The sequence below is a fragment of the Lethenteron reissneri genome, chromosome 14 (genome assembly GCF_015708825.2).
Source record: "Lethenteron reissneri isolate LAM-NWPU_2019-01 chromosome 14, ASM1570882v1, whole genome shotgun sequence".
Classification (NCBI taxonomy): Eukaryota; Metazoa; Chordata; class Hyperoartia; order Petromyzontiformes; family Petromyzontidae; genus Lethenteron; species Lethenteron reissneri.
Genome location: NC_083792.1, coordinates 12,983,272 through 13,011,239, shown reverse-complemented (window position 1 = coordinate 13,011,239; position 27,968 = coordinate 12,983,272). Strand labels below are relative to the sequence as shown.

General features: G+C 45.5%; 1 protein-coding gene across 3 annotated transcripts in view; it reads right to left on the bottom strand.

The window, feature by feature from the left end:
• The window catches only part of LOC133342426 (1-phosphatidylinositol 4,5-bisphosphate phosphodiesterase beta-1-like), a 148,327-nt gene extending 126,433 nt beyond the window's left edge, over positions 1-21,894 (bottom strand). For all 3 annotated transcript variants that reach the window (XM_061551604.1, XM_061551605.1, XM_061551606.1), the window contains exons 1-2: positions 21,314-21,894; positions 6,472-6,549 (exon numbers count right to left, since the gene is read on the bottom strand). In XM_061551604.1, the coding sequence (XP_061407588.1) occupies positions 6,472-6,549; positions 21,314-21,412 (177 nt within the window). In that variant the 5' untranslated portion in view covers positions 21,413-21,894. The remainder of the gene's footprint in view (positions 1-6,471; positions 6,550-21,313) is intronic.
• Between the last annotated feature and the right edge of the window lie 6,074 nt (positions 21,895-27,968).

The window sequence follows — 27,968 nt, the reverse complement described above, 5'->3', positions numbered from 1 at the left end:
ACGTCTTCATTAAAGTTGTATAGGGCTACCAGAACCATATATTACGCTTAAATACAACAAGCGACGCAAAAATTGCCCAACGTTCACACCTTGGAGGGCAATATCGTGAGTTGGGTGGCGCTAATCACCAGGTGCCGCGTACCAACTCACTCTTTGGCGGTCCGAGTCAAATCTACGCTCAAGAATCCTCACGAGGGTGTTCGAGCATCCAGCTTGTGTTTCTTTAGCGGTGGCCGTTGCGTGGGTTGGTCGGCCCTCTACCAGGAGTTGCCTCCCAACCGCTGAAACGTCCGAACATCGGGGCCACAGGGTTCAAGGGGGCTGGACAGGCAAGGGGCACTACACCCATTAATATTGAATAAACCTGACCTAACGGAAGCTTGCGCTGCTGCACATTTCTAACGGAGCCCGATAAAAGCTGCACCTCAAAACATCCGAGCAGTTTCCAGCAATGGCTCAGCGCGGTTGATAAATCTGCTCCTAATCCCCGCCGCTCACTTCTCCCCTCGTGAACAAAGGTGCCGTAAAAGCGCTTCTTGCGAGCAAGCCAAGTGAGCCGTTGCCAGCTGCTTGCCATTACGAGCGCATTTATTTGTGCACCACAGTTTTGCACCGTGTGGCGCCGTAAGAACCTTGTTCCATTACGTTTGCAATTTCCTATCAAGGCGCATAGGAAAAGCCAGGTTTGCTTAATGCGGGCAAAAAATAAGGCGATGAAATCTCGGCTTAAAACATTCCAATTTGGCGAGCCGATTTGGCTAAGAAAGTTTTAATATCGCCGATTGACATCGTGAAATTTTGAAAAGAAACGCGACCGGCATTTCGAGATTAAATTCGGCACGTGAGTTATATTGGATTTTGTCTCCCCCCGCCCTGCCTTCCATTCACTTGCTCCTAACAACCTTACCCTGAAAACAACCCCGGCATCACCCCACTGCCCCCATAACTCCCCGCCACCTCTCCTACCCTGCCCACACCTTTGCCCTCGCTCCCCCGCGCCCCACCCCCCAACCCCCCCCCCCCTCCCATTTTTCTAAGTCGCACTGTGCCAAAAAATAATTTGACTGCACACAGCCCTGGCTTATGCACAATGCATCTTTGTGTGTAATGACGACTCGTGACGCTGGTTCTCCACAAACCTCGCAGCGTCAAATGGCCAAACCTCTTAGCTTACGCGGGGGGGCCCGTTGTGCCGCGGGGGGCCCGTTGTGCCACGTGGGGACCCCAGCTCTCTTCAGTTCTGGCTCAGCTGCCTGGGTCCTCGTGTAACCACGAAGCTCTGGAGAAGCTCATTCATTGCACATGAACGAGTTGCTCCAGCCCAGTTTCCGTCGTAACTTTTCAACGGTTGACATCGCAAGCCCCTTCATTTTGCACGTGGGGCTCAATTAAAGAGCATGATTAACCACGTCTCTTGGGGGCCCTTGTGAGGCTCAGGACATTGTAATGAAAGCCACCAAAACTTTCGTGTTGAAGCTTTTTAAAGCAAACAAAACGAAGTAAACAAATAACTTTCAATTCATAACATGTATACACACGTACATTTTGCAGATTCAGAAACAAATTATACATTCGAGTTACATAATCCTTCGGAAATATAAGATTTGATAATATTTACTTTGTGCCCTATCAAAATGTTGATGTATACATAACATAGTGAAGGCGTGACAAATATCCAATTGACCTGCTTTGGAAATGATATGTGACTCCGTTTTTATGGTAAAACACAGCAAATGTTTTAAACATGCTGAGCATCGACAAACATATTTCAGAAGGCGAAAATGGTGTATAATTACGATACATCCGAGTGAAAAAATATATACAGCATTACATTCCCACATGATGCACAAAAAGTTAAGAACTATGATGTTCAAGACCCTCAGTCTAGTACTGTGCTTTGACTAAAGCACATCGGCAAAAGCACATGTGAATAATTGTCAGGCACAAAATATGTCATATATATACTGTAGTTCAAAATTAAACATAAGTCTGAAATGTTTGACCTTTCTGACAATTTAAAATCCAGAATATAGCCATGCACATCACCATGGAAACCAAATGATGTCATTATGCATTCGGCCAAGACTCATCTTTCCTGGCACGAAGGAAGCTGGATATATTACACCCGATTTGCAGAAAAGAGAGAAGAAAATACACACACTTGGATCATTAAATATAGATGCTTCTCCTCCCAAGAAATGTAACGTTTGGCCAACTGCTCTATTCTACTAATGCTGGAGATGCTGCCATGGTGTTGTGATGGTGAGCACACCGGACTTGTCACCGAGATGTCGCCAGTTCGATTCGATCTCCCGGCACGGCAGGTGAAACAATGCTGCAAGTTTAGTAAATCCACTCAAGACACTTCTGTCCACCCAGCAGTTTAAGTGGGTTCACCATCGTGAGTCAATCGGCAGTGTTACATGTGGTGGGGTAAAGCGTGGGTAGCTACAACCTCTTACAGGTTGACTGGCCTGCGTGTGGCGAGATGTTAACTACCTCGCCTGGTCTACTGGAGGTCGTGGGTTCCATGCCAACCCTGACGCCTGTTGCTGTATATTTTGAGATTGCATGTTCTCCCCGTGGTCACGTGGATTTTTTCCCTCCACATTGAGAAATGTGATTTTAGAGTATTTGGCTGCTGCTATAAATCTATACATGCTAAGTCACTTGACTGAGCTATCATTTGTGGCATCTGAAAACGAGCTCTACAGTATAGCTCATTGGGCCTTACCTGGTAAAATAAAATATACTTGAGCTTAGTTTCATTTTCGAGGGGCACATGGCACAGTATTTGAGGCACTTCTGCCAGGAGTGGCATGAGCAGGGAATTACGGGGCTGCACATTCTACCTTTCATACTAATGATGGGGGCAGCTGTGCAGATGAAGGCAGCCAGGATTCTGCACGTACGTGATGGCCTCGAGCCATTGAGGTGTGTCACCGAATGATTATGTAATGAAAGAGGCAACCATCAACAACACTTGCGAAATGCACCGTTATCAAAACATAGCAAACATCCAACACAGCACGGTACATCAATGGTGCTTCAGAAAAATGCACATCGAGTGATATCATGTGACTCAAAAGGAAAACAAACAGCTTGCCTGAAAGGGAATCGAAAATTGGCAACGTTTTGGCCAAGAAGGTTAATCTCAAAAGGGTCAAAATACTTAAAATGTAATTAAAGAATACAAATACACGGTGGTGCAGTGGTTGGTCTGTTGTGTTATTTTAAGCGGCGATTATTAAATGGGTGCAGCAGTGGCGAAGTGATATTACGGCACTGCACTGCGAGCCTGACGATCAGAGTCTGATGATTACCAGCCGTGGCAGACATCAGTGGTGAGAAATTACTAAACTGTGTTTCTGTGCTCTCCTTCCTTCACCAACCTGCAGTAAACAGCCCTGTTAAGTATGGTCAACACAATGCTTACTTATTGGCATGGCATGGGGAGGCATTTATCCAGCAGTGGACAAAGGGCTATAAATAATCATTGTGATTTATATACAACAACAGCACTGTACCTGTTGCATTCGTCTTATAAACCCGTGACTGTGGAATCGGGCAAACAATATACGTTGAGTGTGTGCATATATATTATATTAGTTATTTTAATCTGCGGATTGTGCCTGCATCTTATACAGTGCGTGTCATGTATATACAATCGGCGTTCGTTTAAGGTGTAAAAGGTGAACCGCCGTACTAATTGGTGTCGCGCCAATTCATACCGACGCAACATTTATTGTCTCCCCTTCTCAACCAGCACTCCCACACCTCCCCCAACCCTCGCGTCTGACCCCAACACACTCCTAATGTTTCCACGCAAGCTCATTACCGGCGTTCGTCTGCAACTGCAAGGGTGCCCCACAGGGTCGATGTAACCGCATTTGCGGTTGGGTCTTTCTTTTTTATTCACTATGTCAGCATGAGCACAGAGTACAGGGAATGTGACCAGGATGGAACAGGGTTCAGATATGTAATGGGGTCTGCGCTGGAATGGATGATGGCCGATGGACACGATTTGCGATGGAGGTGGCGGCCACGAGGAGACCCCGCGTCTCAAGTGACGAGCGCTGCGGAGATGGAGCAATGGAATCGGCTTGTGTGCGGGAGCGAGATGAGATGAGATGTGGAACTGCGGGACTGTCAGGGATGGAAACGATGTGGGGTGGCCATCGTCTAGCGGTACAGTAGTGGGTAATGGCTGACGATACTGGTGAGAGTGAATAAAATATAGTAGAGGATCAGATTTTAGATGTGTGGCCATTTCCTCATAGCCATGAAGAGAGGACACTCAAAAATGTTCACGTGAAACTAATTGTGATGTGGTGAATTAAGCAGGCCACCCTGTGTACTTTACACGCACGTAGTAATATTGCAAGACTGCAATCAAGACTGCAGATAATGCCCTAAACTGAGCCAGAAAAGCCGTACTGGGTGTCAAGGCGCATTGTCAGGACGGTCCAGCATTAGGATGTCGTGAGAAGAGAATTACTGTAGTGAGTGTTTGGCACATGGGAAGGAATCAGAGTGCCTGGAGAAAATCCAACGAAACGAGAACATCCAAAGCTCCACATAACAAAACAAATAAGCAGACAATGTTTCCCTAAACATATCTGTCTGGCCACATCAAAACTAAAAGCATATCCTACATGGCCCATCAGCCGCACATACATACAGTTTGTCGTTGACATACAGTATGTTGAATTTGGTCCGGAGTTTGCTTATCTTAAATTCAATGGTATTGAAATTATGCATCGAGTTTTTATGTGGGGAGACGCATGTGTGAAGGGGACATTGTCTGATTATCATTTTGTTAGTTATATTCTCCACAACCATGCTTATCATGATCTAAAGCTCCACGTGGATAGATTCAAAAATGCATAATTAAACCTGCATCTCATGGCTACTTTACAGCCCACTTGTGATGTTTGTCATCCACTATTCAAAATGCACAAACCCTGAATTGTAGTAGGAATAGCTATGTTGGTACCTCGCCATCATCATCCATGATATATCCACTGCTGATCTCCCGTGGCCTTGTGAGGCAGCAATGTTGGTGTCTATTCCACTCCTATTTTTAAGACTACTGCATAGGCAAGGATGCTCTCTATACATGTGCACTATTCATAACCTCGAACAGCATTATCGGCGTTCAGCATTGCATTGCACAGTCTGAATACTACAGTGTGCATCACTTTGCACGTGAGTGCTGTGTCTGTGACACAACAGAGTAAACGGTCTAACATGGCGCAACCAATCACACCAATGTATTATAATCAACAACAATATAGAATGCATTGCCTCAAGCAAGTTTTTGGGCGATACTGCATTGGCATTGATGCACCAGCGTAATACGCAAACAAATTCAACGCATTCGTCAAGAAAAGTTAAAAGAAATACACATTTTCAGGCAATGGTGAATTCTCCCTAACACAAGAAGAGCCATTTCCCAAAATGTCACCTATTATATAATTTTACTTGGAAGGCATATTTTTGTTTTAGTGATGAACGTTTTGAGTTAATTGCTTAAAGCAGGTGATAATCATTTAGAATGTCTAACGTGCAGTTTTAATTCGCTCTCAGAGCGAGCGAGCGAGAGAGACTGATTTACAAAGTGCAGACAACCACAGACAAGCGGAGAGGCAGCCAGAACCGACGCCAACAATTTCCCAAGCTCTGTCATCCTATACTACAATCATGGAGGCTATTCCATTCTCATGCTATAAGTCGTATTTCCTTTTAGAGTCTATGGATGGGAATAGCATATCCTGCGTGGACTTATATCTACAAGCTTCCCCTCACACTGACAAGTCTAGAACTTTAGTCTTGAACTGCAGTTGAATCTCAGTGGCATGCAATGTTCTTCACATAAGTACAGACTCAGAATTTGAGATTTAAATTAATTAATTAATTTCGTGATGCAGTCATATTTATGAGAATCCATGCAGTATATATAGAAATGGTCAGTTTAACATAACTCTGGCTGTCGCCTGATAATGCTGGTTGTAATTAATCGAAAAAATATCGTACTCAAATTGTAGACGTTGTGGGTTTACTCTCCAGCACACCGGTGCGCTGAACTAGTAACAAACGGGCATGTTCTGTTTACGTGACAAACCTTACTAATTGACTGTGTCGGGTGGTGGCGGGTTTAACAACACAACATTTATATTTACGCAATCTAACCCATAAACCTCTATTATGGATATAAAGATGCTATATACATCCAAATTCTGTATGAATGAAAATTGTTGGACTTGAAGCGAAGAATATGGGGCATGGGAAGGAAACCACCTGTGGCACGTCAGAATATACGTTGAACTTCTTTCGCACCATACGTTGCCAACCGTGCTAATCTGAGGTGTGGGTGAAGGACAACAAACTAAATAAACTCGTTTTCAATCTAGAAGAAAAAGTGCACAGCTCCAGTGGCTGGAGCAAAGCGAGTCAGCAGGTTACAAGTACCTTGGTCATATCTGTCCAGTAGAGAAAGTGTCCATTGGGATCCACCGCCAACGTCACAGGGAGCAGCGTGTTGGAGTCCTTAACAAACAACAACAAAAAGCAGACAAATTAAAGCGGTGACCTCTCCAGCTGACGAGGCATTGCAGCAGCCGTACGAATGTGTGCAGCCCAGGAACAAATGGCAATAAACACACAAAACAAGGTGTCAACAGCAACACATAACAGGAATCCGAGCGTGCTGTGCATGTCAAAATGACACCGTATCCGCACACAGCCTTGTTTGACAAGTCACCAGCTGCAAAGAAACGACATAGTGGCGTTTAAGAGACATTGCATACCGCCCCGTAATACGAATGCGAGGATGCTGCCGAGGTGCGGTGGACTTGCAATCCAGAGGTCGCCCGCCAGTTCGATTCAATCTCCCGGTGCGATGGTTGAGAGAATGATGCAAGTTTCTTAACCCCCCGCCCACCCCTCCCTGCCTCTATCCACCGAGCAGTATGAATGGGTGCAACCACTGTCAGTCGATCGGCAGATCATGTTTGGTGGGGTAATGTTTGGGTGACCCCCACCTCTTCCAAGATATCTGACCAGTGTGGAAGAGTAGGCCAAACACCCTGCAGAGTGGCTCTCTAGAGCTCCCTTTAGTGGAGGCCCTTCCATTAGCAGTGGCATGAACGAGCAATTGCAGGGCTGCACTTTTATCTTTTATATTTGATTTGTAGACCTGCAATTAAAGAAGGATCAGCCCCTGGGTTGGGTCAACCACGTGTTATTGCTGGACAATAAAGTGGCAAATAGGCACTTAACCATGTTGGTTTGATTAATAATTATCTTTTTTATTGCACAACTCACTCAAAGTACTTTAATGAACCCACAGAGAGATATCCACACACACATGCGAGTAGTCTTGATGATCTTAAAGATTTGAATGCTATTTTTAACAGGAGCACATTTGAACAAAACTAACGGTGGTGCAAATGTTGAAGTCAGTTTCTTTCCGACGTTTAACATGGAAAAACAAAGAACCGCTGGCATTGATTGCACCCTTTGAAGTGGTCTGGTAAGGAAGATTAGGATGCAGAAGACAGCTCCAGGAGCACATACAACCTGAGGTACCCTAACACACAAAGGACAATCAAAGAGGGAGATTGTTTCACGTTCGCCAGAAGCCAACCTATAAAGAGTCCAAGGTCCACAGTATATAAACAAAAATCACCTCCAATGCTCTCCGTACGAGGCCCATGTAAAGTGCAGGGGTGCAACGTGCCATCAAAGAGACAATACACGCTTTGATGACGGGGACGATCCGGCAATCAAAGTATGAGAGTGGAACAACGCATTTATTCATTCATATCGATTCTTAAGCTCGCGGTGCACGGCATCAAAGCTGCTGCGTAAGAAGAACCAATGTTTGTCGATGTGCGATCTGTTGTGCATGTTCCCTCATCCATGTGTTGCTCTTTCTGTCTTTCAGTGCAATTCCTGGAATGCAGCCCTCCATGCTTCTTCACTCAATTATTAAGTTTTTATATCCTTCGCTTTATTTTAATTGCATGTTCGTGTCCATGTTTCTGGACCATGTCGGAGCAGGTAGCGCAGACGAATTTCAACTGTCTTCATTATCCTCACGCATTCTTGACGACGTCAGAGATTGGTGACAGAAAGATGTGGCACTACTTCAGCATATTGGCACAAGACAGGAGGAAAGTGGAAACAAAATGACGAAACGTGTGCACTGGACACCGATGATTGTGACGATGATGATGATGATGAGTCTTTGGACACATTCACACAAGTTCAAGACGTCATATCGACTCTTAAGACAAGCACGTGGGCCTGGGCAGCAAGTGTCACTGGAACAGATGGCAGCTGATGAAGACTAACAACGAAGTGGCAGCTAAAAGAGGGACACACGACAGAGAGGAAGTCCACTATAGATATGGAGCAATGTAATCATCTCATGTGCAGGTGGGTCGTTGCATCACAAGACAGATCACGGAGGTGATATGCTGTTTGTCATTGGTGTACGCAGGGCCGGATTAAGATTTTGTAGGCCCCTGGGCTACAGGCACTGTGAGGCCCCCAGTAATATTTTCAAAAGGAAAACAAAGTTAAATAAAAATGAAAAAAATGTTTACAAGGCTAACAACAAGTAAAATTCAGCGTTCACAAAACGAAACAACTTTTCACTTCGTCTCTGGAGGGCCTCCAGCTGGCGGAGTTTTAAATTGTGACAACTCATCGAATCGGCCGGGAGGCGGAAGAACCTAATTGTTCCGCTGTTGAAGTAGACCTGAGGCAGTCAACGGAATAGAGCGCGAGCATGAGAGACTCAAAAATAATGTTGGTATTCCACCAACTGCGGAAAGGCAAAGTTGCTGCTGTATTGACGTTCGTCCCACTACCACGTTCGACATTGAGGTGCATATTTTGAGCTGCCTCATTGCCACTGCCACCTTTGCTGTTAAGTTTGCAGTGTCATATTTTACAAGACAAACATACGGTGTTCAATTACGTACCGAATGTAAAAAAAAAAAGCTAAACCCCACTGTACAGGGTTAAATTAATCAAAACGGATTTTTTTATCGACCAACATCAGACGTTCACGGTGTGCACAATTTAATTGGTGAGACCCTACAATCACACGCACTTGACATGCATCACGTGGTTCGATCTCTAAGATGCCGTGACAAAATCTCTGCCACCTATCTGGGGAAGAATATTTACAATCAAATTGAAGTCTGAGCGTAACACGTTTTTAATGTCGCTTTAATTTGTGAGGGGGATGGGAGAAATAATGTATCATCTATTTTACCATTATAAATGCTCCAAACAAATCACACTTATAAAATGTGTATTGCTGGTACGACCCTGAAATAAAAAAAAATCTATTTGCATTCAAAGAAAATAGATTGTGTTGCTGCTATTGTAGACAAATCCATAAATATAAAACAGTAGAGTAAATACAATAAAGATTTCCATTTTACAGGCACAGTATGCGGCCACATTATTCGACACAACGCTATTTATCTGAAAAAATGTTTAGAGATAAGAGGAATCGAGCGACACATTCCTCCGAATATCTGCAGGTTTCTAACATTTGCAAACACTGAAAACGAACGGCAGTGGGACCGGGCAGCTCAGGGGGACCCGGCCCTCCACTCATGCACCCCGACACAGCCTGGTGCTCATTCATTAATTCACTCACCCATTCATGCATTTGCTCATGCATTCATTCATTAACACACCAGTTAATGTATGAATTCCTTCACACATTCATTAATGTGTTCAACAATTTATGCATTCATTCCTTCATCCACACATCTGATTATGCAATCAACCATTTATTCGTGTGTGCATTCGTTTATTTATGCATTCATTCATCCATGCATTGAAGCATTAATCTTGATTTGAAGCTTTCGTGACTGCAGGAATCCATACTCTTTGGTTCTTTCAGTAAAGTCACGTAGGTATAAAATAAAATAAATCACGACGTTTCGGGCGCAACACAAGCGTCCGTCATCAGGTGGGAAAGCATGGTCTGCTGCACGGAAGTGGCTCTGTTAATGTGAGGGATTAGCATGATGTTAATGTGAGAAATTAGAGGGCACGGAAGTGGCTCTGTTAATGTGAAAGATTAGCATGATGTTAATGTGAGAAATTAGAGGGCACGGAAGTGGCTCTGTTAATGTGAGAGATTAGCATGATGTTAATGTGAGAAATTAGAGGGCACGGAAGTGGCTCTGTTAATGTGAGAGATTAGCATGATGTTAATGTGAGAGATTAGCATGATGTTAAAGTGAGAAATTAGAGGGCACGGAAGTGGCTCTGTTAATGTGAGAGATTAGCATGATGTTAAAGTGAGAAATTAGAGGGCACGGAAGTGGCTCTGTTAATGTGAAATATTAGCATGATGTTAAAGTGAGTAATTAGAGGGCACAGAAGTGACTCTGTTAATGTGAGAGATTAGCATGATGTAAATGTGAGAAATAAGAGGGCACGGAAGTGGCTCTGTTAATGTGAGGGATTAGCATGATGTTAATGTGAGAGATTAGCATGATGTTAACTGTAGAAAAGAAAGAGAAGAAGAGCGGCCTCCTCGACGAGGGAGTGCAACCCAACGGGTGTAATCCGAAGGGCCTGTGGGTATGAGAGTGGAATCCAAAAGACATGTGAGCGCCCTCGTCTAGGAGGCCACTCTCCTATCTCACAGTTACATGATAATCTCTCACATTAACATCACTAGCCGTGGCCACTTCTTTATAACCCTTGAGCTACACCCATTTCAATCCTTTTAAAACAGTCTGCCTCAGCAGCAAACCACGCTTTCCCACCTGATGATGGACTCTTGTATTGCGCCCGAAACGTCGTGATTTATTTTATACCTACGTGACTTTATCGAAAGAACCAAAGAGTATTGAAGCATTAATTGACGCATGTGTTTGTGCGCTGCCTACGCGGTACAAGCCAACCCGGCTACGTGTGTACATTTCAACATTCACAACTATTATTTTCACAGATGAGAATAGTTCAGCAAGAAAATTCATCCTATTATCCCCCGTTCACCTGCATTGTTTTTATCATGGATAAGTGGAGTAGGAACAACACAGACCACCCCCAGGATAACGGTATCCATGAAGTTCACCCCCCCACATCAGCGTGGACAAGAAGGATAATCTTGGGTAAAAATATAATGTCGCGGATATATGCATATAATATAACATATATGATAATACAACGTGTATATATAAAGTACTGTGAATATAAATGACATGTCAATTCCAAGGGCATACGTGGTATTCAAAGTGTGTCTTTGAAGTGTGGCTTGTCGCTGGCTGTAATGACGTGAGCCCACATTAGCCTGCATCTCAGAGTAATGCAACCCATGCTGGTATGCATTTGTGCTGTAAACAGTACTGTATAGGCCAAAACTGGTTGTAAGCCACTGTGCCGTCACCTTTGAATTATGTACATGCCAATCCACCTTAACTTTATTGTATCAGCCCCACTGTTCAACCAACCAATCAAAAGAATGTCTCCACTACGGTTAAATGTTTTTTAAGTCACAGAGTGTATCCACATAGTCTGTTGGCTGTTCCCTATGGTGGGACGAGGTGTGGGTAACCCTCCACCAAGACGACCGGCCAGCATGGAAAAGTGATGCCAAATGTCCTCGAGAACTCTAGAAGGGCATGATGGAGCTCCCTCTAGCGGAGGACCTACTGGACATCTGTGAAAAGAGCTTTATAGTTCATCGGATTCCTCCAGTATAAATAAACATTCTGATTGCGACCTTGTCAGCCGTGGCGCGAGCAAGCACTTTCAGGGCTGCACCTTTACCTTCACTTCACGGTGTCTCCTGGAGTGTTGCTCATTTCCCACGTCAAGCTAGAAACTCGTGGGCAGTTCCACGATTTGTCAATTCAGACACTTTAACGATGTGGGTAAGGATTTGTAGTCATGAAAAGGCAGCTTTTACTTGGGCACTGGATGTCAACCAGTTAGGACTTTCGCTCAGATGGCAATCATTTGCCCACTTTTCTAGATAAGAAACTAAAATACCACAGCACATAGACAAAACTGTCTTTTTCATCAACACTAAGATGGTGGTGGTACGTAAATTTTCGCACGTGTAAAAATATGCTATTTTTTCAAAAACTATCATGATGTTCAAAATGACAGCCAACAGCACTTATAAGGATGATAATGGCGGAACAGAGGCGTAAAATCAGAAAGTCAAAGGGTCAGAGGGACATTGAGCGACGGGCACGTGAGTTAGAGAACAGTCCCGTTCCGGATGTGGACATCAGGACGAGAAAGGCGTGGAAAATCAGAACATGTCACGCATGTCACAGAGTCGGCGTCCCACCCTTTTCGGTGCCACTGCAAAACGGTGCACTAAAGAAATTAGACAACGACATGTCAGCCGCTATTCACACGCGGGTGTTTAAGTCCTGCCACGTGCCAATTTATCAATTGGGTGAAACGTTCCGTGCGGCGCGGGTTCGGCAGCGGCTGGGCAAGCGGGCGCAGGCCGCGCAGACCCCCGCTCCGTCCCAACTCGCGGAGCGCACAAAACCAGCGACATGATGGTGAAGAAGAAGACGATGTTGATGGATGGCAGCGGCGAGGGCAATGGTGAGCGTGGAGGCGGCGGCGACGGCATTAAGAGAGATGTGGATGTGATGCCATGGTGATGGCGAGGGCCAAGATGTAGGGGCTGTCACTGCATTTTAAGGAGAGAGCAGTCTTCATGAAAACATTGTAAATAATATAAAGGTGCAAAGAGGTAAAGGTGTAGAGGTCTCTACTTGACAGACCTCTGGGGGGACCTTCTGGAGGGTATCTTGGCCTACTCTACTCCGACACGCTGGTGTTGGAAGAGGTGGGTGTACCCACACTTTACCCCACCACACACAAGCAGCCTGCTCATCAACTAAATGTGGTATACCCACTTATACTGCTGGGAGGACAGAGGTGGGGATGGGGGGGGTTAAGAAACGTGCTCCGTTGAATTTAAATGTCCATATAAATTAACGTAGTACTGGTGGCTGACGGCAAGCATCAGGTCTGTCATGAAACACCCATCCTGAAAACAAGACACTGGCAACCAACATGTTTGAGATATGATCAGCGAGCAAATTACTTTCTGTCTGAAATCATCGTAAGTGCAGCGTTTTACTTGAGTGTTGTATGTTTCTCTCACAATCAACGGGACAAAGCTGACATTTCTGAAACTTGGGGAGGGCTCGGAGAAAACAATATCAGCACTCATTATCGAGTTAGGGACACGGACAGCAGTGCATTATACATCAATCCACCAAATGAGGCACTTCTTCAGCTGACGGGTTTTATCCCACCACCCAGACACACTGAGCCGACCCAGCTACCACAGCCTCAAGCACGGTCTTACCCACTGGCCTCCCTGAATGAAGTTTTTGTTTCGATAAATCTAAGCCTGGCAGCTTCCTTCTTACCGGTTTTGTCGGAGTGAATCTTCAATAATGGCTTGAGAGCGCTTCTACATCCCCAATAACAGTGACTCGGTAAGAATGATGGTTGAGAAAAATCAATTATAAGTGACAAGACAAAAAGCGAAATATTGACGTAACCAACGATCAATAAATGGTAAACACAAGCATGCAAGCGTTTACAATTATGACAATAAGAACACTTTCTCGGGTCTGTTTTATTTTATTATTTTTCAATTACAAAATTCCTACAGATTCTCCCAGTGAGCATTATTAGACAGTCAAACTGAAAATAAGTGGTTCACAAATCACCAAAAGTGTGAAATAATTTCCCACTATACACTTGCATTATTTATTTCCCCAGCCACTGTACTTTAGTTAAGATGAGGATGTCCATCAGCATGATGGACTGGCACTGCTGATGTTTCATATTGTCTTCAAAGGAAGCACAACATTTTTTATGCCGATGTATTTCTTCCATTTGTGGTGTAAAGGTCAACGTACTCTTCACCAGGGCATTGCAAGGAACAAGATAGCCGACTGATCAGTCCTAATGCGTTCATATAAAAAGGTAAAAGTGCAGCCCTGCAATTCCTTGCTTAACACCACTGCTGGCAGAAGGGCCTCGACTAGAAGGAACACTTGAGGGGCCCTCTAAAAGGGTATCTTGGCCTACTTCACGCCGGCCAGCTGTCTTGCAAGAGGCACGAGTACCCACAGTGCACCCCACCACACGTGACCTGGCAATTGAGATTAACTCGACTGTATCCGTGCATGGGGCCATCCATTTAGTAGGCGGCAAAAACCTGTCAAAACTTGACCGCCCCCCCCCCCCGAATCCTATAGAACGGCCGATATTTAATCCACACAGAAACGATCAAGGATTAATAATATTAACGTGTTTAAACAAACAGATAGTCCACCGCCGGACTATCGAACTCATTTGAAGGCCAATCTCGACAAATTATTATGGAGGCTTTACCCCCCCCCCCCCCCGTTTCCTATGCGCACATTATCAGTAGAGCCCCCACACGCAAGCGGCACGCATTCGGGTTAACCCCCCCTCCCCCCTCCATACGTACGGACTGAATGGATGACCCCTATCCTGTTGGGTGAACAGAGGTGGGGCAGACGAGAACTCTGGATTAAAAGTCGAGTGCGGGAACCATTATACCGTGGAAGTGTCCCTGTTGATTTAATCCAACACACTCAAAAGCCAATCTGAGTAGTTGTATTAATTCACCTCCCTTCTAACAAAAGCCGGGATGGGTTATCGGTATCAGAAGAAGCCAAAAAGTTCGTGGACACACAAGGGCTGACACAGCATCTAGGTGAAGCAGGGAGGGTGGCGTTTTGCCAAGAAGCACTGTAGGTGTTGTGATAAGATAAGCCGTGTAGCCAGCCACAAGCACAATGAAAGCAAAATGCAGAACGGCGAACCGTTTCAAATTTCAGCAGCATAGCAAGCAGGACATCTTGACAAAAAAATATGAGATGGGGTTTCTCATCGTGAACATACTTGATGTATTGGTTGCAAGTGGGCGAGATAAATGGATCCTCGGAGTACAAAAGTCGCGTCTCTGCGTATTCCTTTCCCAAAGATGGACTTGGCAGCAGTGAGCATTGGTGACTGTACTTTACTGATGAGCCCGAATACCGACGAAATCGATTAGCAGTCGTCTCTTTGTCTCACTGCTGCCTGTTGGCCACGTTTGAGTTTTCAATCTAAACCAGATTGTTTTCAATCTAAATTAGATTGAAAACCAATTCCTTTCGAATTGTTTTTCGTGTTTGGTTTGTTGTCCTTCCCCTGCACCTCCCATCAACGGGGTTGTCTACGTACGGTGCGAAAGAAGTTCTACATAATACATCTATTTGCTCAAGATTGGCCTTTTGAGTTTGTTGGACTAAAGGCAACGGGGCTACTTCCAAGGTGAAATGGTGCTCGAGGTGGCCTGCTCCATTCGCTGCAGGCCCGAGATCTTTCTGCACAGCACAGTGCACAAGTCGTTTGTGTTGACGGAACCTCGCAGATCGAGAAAAGCCACCACCACCACCACCACCACGTCCTCAGGCTCGAGTTTCGCAAGGCGCCCGCCCTGGACATTCGAGCCGCTCTTATCAAGCACAGATAACAAATGACCATTGTACCAGGCGGCTTCGTCTGGTATCTGCTGAATTTTGACTTTTGGCAAGGAGCATTTGACTATATATATGCTGCTCAACCTCTGTCATCAACAGCACTTGACGAGCCGTAGATTAATTTTTATTATTCTCTCTGCATGGCAATACGAGACGGCCGTGATGTTCCAACGTCAACAAACACGCCCTTCTCACAACTGCAAACCGTTAAGATTAGCTCCCGCTATTGCCAACTTCTGCAGGCCTCTATTGTATTTGCGCCACTGAATGGTGCAGCCGATGGGACAGCACTGCACCGTGAACCCGCCTACCAGAGTCCAATTCCCCGGCCACAACGCCGAGCGAGTGGTGCCCAGACTGGGCCACAGCTGCCTTTACCACCAACCCGCGAATTGACCAGCCATGTTTAGATTTAAAGCTTTCGTGACTGCCAGGATTCATATTCTTGGATCTTTCGGTAAAGTCGTGATCGTTTTATTGTTTTATTTTTATTATTTTATTATTTCCCTTCTACGCGACTTTACCGAAATAACCAATAATATTAGTTCACACTCTTCCGGAATATCAACTCACCTCGGGATGTTGGGGCGAAAGCTTTCCCCTCGTTACGCCTGCATTAGAATCAGAATCCGAATCTTTATTTATTTAGACTGAAGGAATCCAATGAGCTATGGAGCTCTTTTCACAGATGTCCATTATGCAACGGCCAAATATGTGTTGCTAGCTTGTGCAGTGTGCTGTTCGGCACGTGCATCATGTCCGACGTTTCGCTCCATGAACCGCGAGTTTCCTCAGGAATTCAGTTTCTGAAGAAGCTCCCGGGACGGCGCGTGGACCGAAGCGGTGGTCGTCATACCGACCAACTCCGTGGCACAACCCGAGAATACATCAGAGAGCAGGATAGCACAACTGTATAACAAAACTAAAAAACTATGCAGTTGTGTCAAACTGCTTCAGTCCCATCATTCGTGGAAAGCAGTGCCATAGCCGGTCGTGTGCAGGCGGTGCAACTGCACCTGGTGTGGTGGGGGGGGGCAATCGTTACATTTTGGCCCAGCCAACAGGTGACAAAAACGGGGGCAAGCGAGGAGGAAATTGCACAATGGGGCCTCATTTCTAAACTAAATTAAAAATGATTAATTTTACCAGGTAAGGCCCACTGAGCTACATAGCTCCTTATTTAGAAGCGACCTGTCCACAGATGTGAGCTCAACTAAGTGGCTTATCACGTGCAAATTTATCACGGACAATTTCACTCCTTGCACCACTTGCACCATGGGCAGGCCACTGATATCCACCGACAACAGAGAAACCAACATGCTAGATTTGAACGTGAACTGTAAAGCTTTTTTTTCTATTCATATTCTTGGTTCTTTCGGTAAAGTCACGTAGACAAAAAATACAAATAAAATAACATTTCAATAAAAAAAAGTAAAAGCAAAAAACCACGACGTTTCTATCGCAACACAAGAAAAGAGGGGGCAAGCCTCCGAATGCGACTGCTTCTCAGGGCTTCCAGAGTGAGCAGAGCCGTGCTGCGTCAACAGCACGGGCAGGGCAGCCAGCGCCAATGTCGGAGCACACAAGTACAAGTCGTGCAAGTAAAGCGAGTGCGTGAGACAATGGGGGGAGAGGGGCAGAGACAGAGGGAGGGAGAGGGGGGCGCAGTCCACGTGTGTTAGACAATGGGGGGAGGGAGAGAGGGCCATGCGATGCCAGATCAGTGACATCGCACAACCGCTCACTTGCTGCACCCACTCCACCCCACCTCCACAATACAAATTCCTACCTAAAACATTTACACATGTCCGGGGTGTAAGAAGGATGCACGCTTGACCTGTCGCTCTCTTCTCTCGCTGTCGGAGTAAAGTCGTGTCGGCTCCGGGCCTGCGTCTCGGTGTTCGGGAAGCCGCGGTGTGGTCACCTCGGCACGCACCGTCGAAAGCCGTCGGAATGTTGACACTGAACACTCGAGTGATCGATCTTTACTTACTTGCGCGAGATGAGTTGGTTCGCGCGATACGACATCGAGGTGCTGTGCTTGGTCGTGATTTAACGATTAACGATGAGAGATGCTGCACAATAATTTGCAGGTGATCAAGACTATAAGCATCAGAGGGGAAACCAAATAAGTGAATGGGCGTACACCCTGGAGATGGAGCGCTCGAATCGGCTAGTGTGCAGACGAAATACGAACTGTCACGTCGCAGGATCGTGATAGTCGGTGACTGGCAATGAAGACATACATCCAGCAGTGGGTCGATCACGGGTGATGATAATAATAATAAGAAACGTGATTGGAATTACATGGAGAGACAGAAATGGGATGACGTGGAGCAAAGGAATAAACACAAAGCAGGTATCGCAGTGATTCCACAAAGATCAGAATGAGAATCTGCATTTATCCTGGAGGAATCCGATGAGTTATGAAGCTCTTTAAAACAGCCGTCCAGTAGGAGTGGATCAGAAATAAACAACAAACAGAAAACCCGATAGGAGTGCCAAGGAAATAAAAGGTAAACAACCCACTAACAAACGATAAGAGGGCTTGGGCAGGCCACACCACTCAAAGGTATGATGGGCAACAGACAATACTGGGTAAAGAACGGCAGTCAAAGGAGGGAATGTGCCAGGCGAGACGAACACCGCAGCGGTGGCGCAATGGGACCGGTCCCTGTGCAGAGAATGAGATGGACCGTGGCATCGCAGGAGACCGGGAGAGATGGCAACAGCGTGGGTGTGCCTTCATCCAGCAGTGGATGGACAATGGCTAACGACGATGCCCAGCCAACGTAGAGGGGCAGCTCGCCAATGGAGCAATCACCCACGGGCACGATAGCATCGCAACAATACTGCGCATTAACGTGACGCCGGCTGACAGGGCTGTTCAGCGTGAACAGGCGGCACCAACGAGACATTCCACAATGTGTGATGAGCGCACGGCAGCAAGCAGCATCTGTCACGCTCGGTGGCTGACGAAGGGCGAGTCCCGTCCGCACAAGTCTGGCACGCCACGAGCAGCGCGGTTGCTGCGTCTGAGCTGCCGCGTGTGGATGCGCGTTGGACTTCTTTCGCACCGTACGTGGTCAACCGTGCTCACGGGGAGGTGTCGAGACGCGAGGTTGCGCGCCTGGCCACGCAGTGAGAACGGAGAAGACACCCGGTGCCGACACGCTTTGTGTGCGGTGACCCTACTCACCAGCCGACAATGACTAACCCACTGCAATGACTAATGGACAAGCTCGTAATAAACGCACAACTCTTGCTGTGAGCGGCTCGGTGGGATAACGACACGAGACGTCAGATTGCCCACAGCAAGTGAACTTGTCGCAGCTCTTGGAGTGCGCGTCGTGTACGCGACTGCCATGCATCACCACGCACGTGTCATGTGCCGGCAACTGCCACTGCACTTTGACCCTCCCCACCAACGCCGAAGTTTGAGTCCTGGCCAGGGCTCACGTCAGTGCAGAGTGATCCTTGCACCCCATTCTTACTGCTCAACGCACACATTGACAAAGCGTGGTGAAGTCAGATAGCCAGCACAGCTGATACGGGTCGTTTGACAACTGATACGGGTCGTTTGACAATAACTGACACGGCCCTCCCTTCCCCCAGTCATGTGTTGTGGACGGGGCGCTGTGAATTAATGATTGTTATTATAAATGTCGTCTTTATCGACTGCAAGTGAGTGACAAGACTCTAACGAAGATCGCGTGATGATGGAGTTTATTCAACCGTTTCTTAACGTTACAATAGCGGAGGCGATTGGTTTGTACTTTGCGTCGTTACTCACGAGACATTTCAAGTGCGTAACACGGCTCGCCACGTACAATTCTGTGATTCAACCGAATACATTTAGGAGGTAACCGCAGAGAATAATCATCCAGCAAGCCTTCGATATCCAATGAATACGTTATAAGTGATCATGAACGGTGCAACCGCCCCAAGTTACTCAACGGGCGCAGTGTGTGTGTCCTATTGGTGCTCCATCAGCAAGCCACTTGATGTGTTTATCCACTTTGGGATGGTACATTTACTTATAGATAATCGGCGGTTTACATTATTACATATGATGAGTGCTATCCACAGTTGTACGAGTAACAATGACATACTGTTGTAAGGATGAACAGGTACAAGAGTTTAACAATGGGATGAGTTGTGGAGGTAACACACACATACCATGTTGGTCGTGAGCCGATTATGGAAATTCCTCATTGCTATGGCGAGACCCATAACTTCCTTAATAAAACTGATAACTGTCCATCATCCTATACATGCGGTGCAATCTCACAAGGTAATGGGTCATTTTACAAATCCCAAAGAAGATGGGATGATGATGATGATGGTGGTGATGATGACATAATTGAATTGTACCCTATCCGGGGATTGAACCCATGGGATTATTACTTGAAAGGTCTCCATGTATTGCAACCGAGCTACATCCCAAGCCTCGATGTACGGCACTCAACGCGGACCTTCATCACTCCAGACTGGCAAGACGAGTAACACCAGCTGAGCCACTGCATGATGGGAACAAAGCAACAGTGACTGCGCTAAGAATAGACTTATCCCCACCATGGCAATGTGGAATTTTCACCATTGCCTCGGAGCAACAGATGGTACGCCAGTCAATGATCAGTTTAGCACTGGAGCCCTGGGATTGTTTTTACACATGTACTACGGGACATATATCACGTTGTACTTACTGTATAGCTTTATTAGAAAGTCACAAATATTTGTTGACTCATGAAAATACTTTGCGCATTGCATGTGCGCCGCAGTATAGACACCACGCAAATGCCTCCGCACACGATAAACCACGTACAGGGAAGCTGAATGCTCACCACGACACAACACTGCATTGTAACCGTGCATAAGCGACGCTGGACACATTCGTGCCGTGATGGTGATATTGTAAGGACGTCACATCCAATAAGGTGGGATGCTGGTGCGGTGGTGCCAATGGAGCCACGTGTGTGTGTGTGTCGCTTACAGATCGAGCCAGGTTTGTGCCACTTAGGGAGCTAAGTGTGTGTCACTTAAATAGAGTCCGGTGTGTGTGTCACGTATGCCGCCAGGTGTGTCACTTCAGGAGAGAGCCATATATTTGTCACTAAGAGAACCAGGTGTGTCACTACTAGAGAAACGCAGGTGTGTGTGTGTCACGTAAACAGAGTCAGGTGTGTGTGTCACGTAAACAAAGGCAGGTGTGTGTCACTTAAAGAGAGATTCGGCCAGATGTGGTGTCACTTATCGAAAGTCAGGGGGTGTCAAGTCAAGGGCCAGGTGTGTGTACTCTTAAAGAGCCGTCCATTTAGAAAGCAGGTGTATGTGTGGCGAGTAAATACAGAGCCAAGTGTGGTGTGAATTCGGAAAGAACTACTAGGTGTGTCACTTCTAGAGGGTCATATGTGTGGCACAGAGAGAGAGAGAGCCGGGTGGTGTGACATCAGTAACCCACGTGTGGTGTTGGAGCGGTGCAGGGTGTGCCACCAGCATATCCAGGTGGGTGTCACTTCTAGAGCAATGCGATTGTCACCTAAAGAGCCTAGCGTGTCACTTACAGACAGAGAGCCAGATGTGGCATCAGTAAACCACGCGTGGTGTTGGAGAGAAGGGGCAGGTGTGTGTGAAGAGCCATGGAGCCGTGTGTCACTTCTAGAAGCAGGCGTGTGTCACCTAGCGAGCCAGGTGTGGGGGTGTCACAGGCGTCGCCACTCACTCACCTCTTCCCATTTCAGGAACTTGTTTCCTTTCCGCAGGTCTTCTGACACTTGGATGGGCTTGAGCTGCAGCGAGTGCACGCCAGGCTGTGCGCCTGCCATCTCCTGCTCTCCACTCCACAAGCTCGACTTGCCCCCGCCGCGATAAACAAAACTAAACTAAACCCCAGAGACAAATACTGTCGCCGCACAACTAACACACGCGCCGGCAGATGGCAACTAGGACAGCAGCGACCACAACTGAGTGACACTCACTCACGAACTCGCTCACACGGCCTCGCAGCCAGCCCCAGCTGATGATATGCAACGCAGGCAAACGATTATTGCAACTTTTATTCTGTCTTCCCTTCCCGTCCTCGGTCTGTCTCGCCCTCTCTCTCTCTCTCTGTGTACGCCTCCTACTTCAGACTATGTCCGTGCGTCTTCGTCTCCCCTGTTCGCTTCAGTGTCCCGCCTTGACGCGTGTGTGTGTGTGTCTGTGCGTGTGTCTGTGCGCCTCTCGTCCGGGGCTCTTTGGATGTAACTTGAAAAGTGGGGCGGTGACTTCCTCGGCGAGGGAGCCACAAGGCGGCTTCCTTCGTCTAGCAGCGCCACCCACTAAAACCACACACACACACCACCTCCTCCTCCACCCCCTAATCCCCTCCTCCTCCACGCCACCCTCCATCCTCCCCCTCTCTCGCAGACTCTCGCTCCCTGCCGCTGTCCGCTCCAACCACATTCGCCACGCGCCCTCTGGTGCCTGCGACGAGCAAAGTCGCCCGTCACGACGGGATTCCTCCTGGTGGGGAGACGTCTGGTGGGAGACGAATCCCTGGGAGGGTCACCATCACTGGGTTAGGGGCCATACATTAAATTTGTCTACGTTGGCCTTCAAATGAGTTAGATCGTCCGGCGGTGGACTATCTGTTTGCTTAAACACGTTAATATTATTAATCCTTGATCGTTTCTGCGTGTATTAAATATAGGATTCGGGGGTGGGGGTGTAAAGAGTTCGCGTGCCTACAAGGGGGGGGGGGGGGTGAGGAGGGGTCAAGAGTTCACAGATCTCTGCTGCCTACTTAATGGATGGCCCCTTAAGTCAGAGGCGGAGTTTGACTTCGTTACTTGGGGCCGGGGGTGGGAGGCGCGGGCTCGCTTTGTCCGTCGCATTAGGAATCGCGGGAGGATACAATTAATACTGGTTTCATGTTAATTGTAAACTACTGAAAATAAATTAATAAAGGTGTCCAGTTTGTGCGGGGCGTTGCCCCCCGTGCCCCCCCCCCCCGCAAACTTCACCCATGCTGGGTTTCTAAACATCATCATCATTATTTTTGTGCAAAAATTTCGATTTCTCATGTAACGCTGTTGCGTTTGCACCGCTTCCTAATGCTTTATCGCTGTACTCGTGTCATGTCGGTGAACCGGGGGTCACTCCTTTGCAAATGAGACTCGTCCTGGTCTCTTGAGTTTCACCGCATGGTTAAGAAACAATAAACTATTTTCATCGTGAATAATAAACTATTACCATAGTGAATAATAAACTATTACCATCGTGTATAATAAACTATTTTCATCGTGAATAATAAACTATTACCATAGTGAATAATAAACTATTACCATCGTGTACAATAAACTATTTTCATCGTGAACAATAAACTATTATCATAGTGAATAATAAACTATTATCATAGTGAATAATAAACTATTGCCGTCGTGTATAATAAACTATTACCATCGTGAACAATAAACTATTATCATCGTGAATAATAAACTATTACCATCGTGTATAATAAACTATTATCATCGTGAACAATAAACTATTATCATCGTGAACAATAAACTATTACCATCGTGAATAATAAACTATTATCATCGTGAATAATAAACTATTATCATCGTGAATAATAAACTATCACCATCGTGTATTTATACACCTCGCCTCCCATGCCGTACACAGCATCACGAGACGCCAGAACCAAAGGGGGGGGGGGTTAAATTATTAATTACTCCGAAAGGAAGTGACCATAGACCAACTACAATTTTTCACAAAAATAGTCAAGTATAAAACTAGGGGGGAGTAACTCGAACTTTGTAATAAAACAATGACTTATTTGTATTCCTATAACTGGAGCAGCAAGCCCATTTTCCAACAAAATCGAGTGTCGTTCTTTACAGTAGCTTCCTAATTGGATGTCATCCATCACTTGTAGATAATTTTCGCTTAAAATTAATTGAATGCGTTAACTCGACGCAATATCAGGTGGGGTATACACAGTCTATCCTGTTCGCAAACAAGAATGTGGTGTTTGAAGGACGAATGCATTTTCCTCCATCCTCATTGATATTCCACGTAACTTTTCTTTAAATAAACAAAACTTGCTCGATATGTTTTGTTGTAAGAAAGTGAAAACCCGATAACAGCTCTGTGCTAGACAGAGCAACTGTTGCTTCAGACGTACCATCGCCTGCCCACAGATGGGTCGTGACCTGTGGAATTCTGATTATGATCTATGGCAGATTAGTCATCATCTGTTGCCGATGGGGTATGATCTTTGGCAGATGCGTCCATGATCAATGCCAGGCAGGGCAATGATTTGCAGCGAGTCAAGGAAAGTGGACAGATTTCACCAGAGGTGGGACAAAGTCATTGTTATGCAAGTCCAAGTCGAGTCTGAAGTCATCAAATTCATGACTCGAGTCTGACTCGAGTCCAAGTCACATGACTCGAGTCCACACCTCAGAGGTGGGACAAAGTCATTGTTATGCAAGTCCAAGTCGAGTCTGAAGTCATCAAATTCATGACTCGAGTCTGACTCGAGTCCAAGTCACATGACTCGAGTCCACACCTCTGGATTTCACCCACCCACAGGCTCGATACCAGCTCATCTGGTATGGGTGCTGTTTTGTGTGTGTGGGGTGATATCAGCGGGCTTTACCTGATAAAATAAAACAAAGTTTATTTGTGATTTTCTTACCTTTCCTATACTTCGCACTCCTCTCGTGTGCGTTGTATTGCCTGTTGTTGTTTTGTTGCTGTTGTTGTTGTAACGTTCTGACCCGCCCCAACTAGACATCTGTGAAAAAGAGCTTTAAAGCTCATCGGGATTCCTGCTGCAGTGTAAACATTCTGATTCTGTGATACACGCCGCGAAGGAGAGTGAACTTGCGTGGCCAAATGGACATTTGCCATGCAGGGACCGATCCCAGGCACAGGCTGTTAACTTCCACTAGGTCATCGCATACAGAACTGTTATCATATGTTTGTATGGATCGCTCGCCCCTGCCATTGGAATGTGGACTTTCCACCAGGGAGTCAGAATTGTGAGCCTGAATTGAGTGCTGTTCCCTCACTATTTTCAGTTGGAGTGAAATGAGATTTTTTTTTCCAGAAAAGGGCCGACTTACATCTTACACAGTTACTGAGCAGAGGTGAGATTTTAACCCTCAAAACAAACCTCTGCAATCTGCCAACTTGTCTGCAAGCATAACTAGGTACGAGGCTGTCCAGAAGCGTGGAGAGCTGCTGCATGCGTGCAACTACATTGACAGAAAGAGAGGAGCACATGGACGAGAGGACACCCACAGGTTAGACACAGTACTCGAACTATACTAATGATATATATTATGATTATATATATTACGATGATATATATTACCGAACTGTTAGGGACGACAAGTGGGCTGAGCCAGGAAGCCGTCAATGGAGAGGATGGCGTATAATAATAATTACTAACTATTATTACTAACTAGTATAACTAACTATTATCACTAACTAGTATTACTAACTATTATTACTAACTATTATTATTAACTAGTATTACTATTATCACTACCTATTACCAGTAACCATTATCACTAACTATGCTTAGCAGCCAGTGAATGTGACGTGTCCGAGACGACATCCGCCGAGGGTGTGGGACTGGTGGATGCCGCTCACGTTCAGGTGCTGGGTGGATGATTGTGTCACAGGGTCGGGCGATGGCTACGGCTTGGGTGAAACTTCATCCAGCTGTGGCTTGAGCATGGCTGATGAGGTCATTACATTGAAACGTTTTAGTCGCGTACAGTCCAAATAAAATGGGGCGTGGAAGCAAATGCTGACGGATTTAGTGGCACACAGACACACACTTGTCATCCAGTGTTCTGTAAATGGGGTTCATGGATCACGTGTGCATTTTGAATGGTATCCCCATCGCACGTCTTAGTTTTCTCCGGGAATTTTAAGTTTCCTTACAAATACAAAGAACTCTTTGAGGAATTGGTCAAACATAACAACGCAGTGCCCGCCTGTAATGAGAGTCTTTATACCCGGCGAGGCCTTCTGGCAGTGTTGGTGAAAGCCCATTGGGGAACCTGAGACACATAAGAAAGAGATGGAGCTAAATCGTGGATATGGAAATGTAGCAAAAATAAAGATGTAAACATATATGAGAGAAGAGAGATACAGACAAGATAGAGATTACAGAGATTTTAATTTAAGATGATATGGGATGTACCCTTATTTTTCACAAATCAGGGTCTCTTGAACTATTTGAGGCCCTCAGCTTTTGCTTGTTTTTTTATGCCGAGCGCTGCCATTTACTCTCTGGATAAATGAAGGGCTTTTGTAAATATGACACTTATTATATTCTACCTGACCATTTCAAACATTTTAATGCACCGGTAGCTTTAAGGAGATGAATGTTGTGTAATCCAGAATACCTGTAAGAAAATTTAATAATGCCACGAGAAAATTATAAAATTTTCAGATGATGTGCCTTGTTGTGGGAGGGATTTCAATGATTACAAAATAAGTACCTCATGAACACGCATGCATCATGTTGAATTAACGGCGGGTAAAATAAATGACAGGTCTGGAGTAACATTTTAAAGCGAAGTGCTATGTTTTTGAAATGTCAATGAGACAGGGAAAGGCAGCAACAAAAGAAAATAGGGCAGAAAGTGGATAATCAACTATAGGCTGGTAATGTATGCGATGTGACATGAAAATGATAATCCCCAATTTTAGGATGGCCATGTCATCATCAATAAAAATTATATTTTCTCCCAGAGCCGTATTTATATGTTTCAGGCCAGTGGGCAGAGTCCTTAATCCGCGTCTTCACCTGAATGTAAATGCAGGCGTGTCGTTCAAGTCAATTTTTTTTTGTCATATCCAGCGGCTGGCCCCATGTCACACGTCTGAATACGTTTTAAACCAGCAAAGGTGAAACTCATCCCGGGAGGGTTGATGATGATACCCGCAGTCGATAAAAATCCATGTAATCTAGGGCTTCAATTTAGACTCCACACTGTGGACCCATATCGAGTCACCCTTTTCTAGTTTTTTTTCTCCCCTCTGCACGCCCTATACATCAGCTATTTCAAGCACGGCTATTGCCCTACATTGATAGCTTTCTCGTAATTAAATCACACTCGACGGCTCTGGCCTTCACATCACGGAACTCGCTTTGTTTTCTGCTAAACATTGCCATGCTCGAGATGAACTCAAATTAAAACGCATCTCACAGAAAACTAAATATTAAGCGTAACGTTAATAAACATTAACGAGGCCCGTTTTTACTTCAACACTAACAACAGTGGACTTGTCAGCGTGGAGGGTCACAGCCCCTCCTCTGTAATAGAAACAAGTTTGATTGATGAAGTTCCTTGTTTTGGGTGTCTGCTGGCCACAATGATGTTTCAATCTTTTGATCAGCCTCCGAGCCCAATTGCCTGCACCAGGAGCCAGGCAAACACCAGCTGACATTTCATTACAGCCTCCTCCACTTTTATGAAGAAGCTTCATCCCCATGTGCACACAGTTGCATTTGCGATTTCATTTCGAGTGTCTAAGCCCAGGCGTGCGGGGGTTAGGTGACATGGCCTGCGGCTGGAATGCTTTAGCCCTCTCACTGGCAGAACTATAATAAAATACTGGATTTGAATGTTTTGACGAAATTTTTGCCAAATATTGTGAAAACATCATCTTGAATTTGTTTAACTTTTTTGCTCTTTGTAGACAAGCATGCCTTGCATTGTTTTTCTTTGTTAATGCAACATTACCGCAGGTACATATTCAATGTTAACGATGCAGGCTCTATTGTGCATTTAGAGAAAGGTTGGGTGACATTTATATTTGCAAGTTTTAGACCGGAGCTTTCACCGCAATATTATAATATATCTCTGTAGAAGGATATTAATGTTGATGGAATGATGCTCCCGTTGGCTGAACTCTTAAATCCCCAACGACATCATTTCTCACTGGGGAAACAAATAATACCCAAAGGGGAAAAAAAATCTAAACAAGTGTTGTGGATCTTATTTGCAGAAGTACCGATATTGCAATAGAACCTCTTGTTAGGGAATGGTTGAAAAATCCTGTCAGATTGCTTGTTTTATTTTATTTCTTTCTTTAAATGTCACACCTATAAGATGTGATCAAACAGATGGCAAGCATTACAGCCACACTTTCAGGAAATCCTTGGTAAAAGGGTTAATGTGAATCTATTGAGAGAAAAAAAACATGCCTGTCCCTGCCGTGCCTTATCACCCAAGCATCAGGTCTTCGTAAAAATTTCAGAACTTTTAATCATTAAAGTTTCAGCACATTTTCTTGACATCTGACCTCCATATGACACCTGGTTTCAGTTATATACATGTCCTTATATATTGCTGTATGTGGTAATGTTTG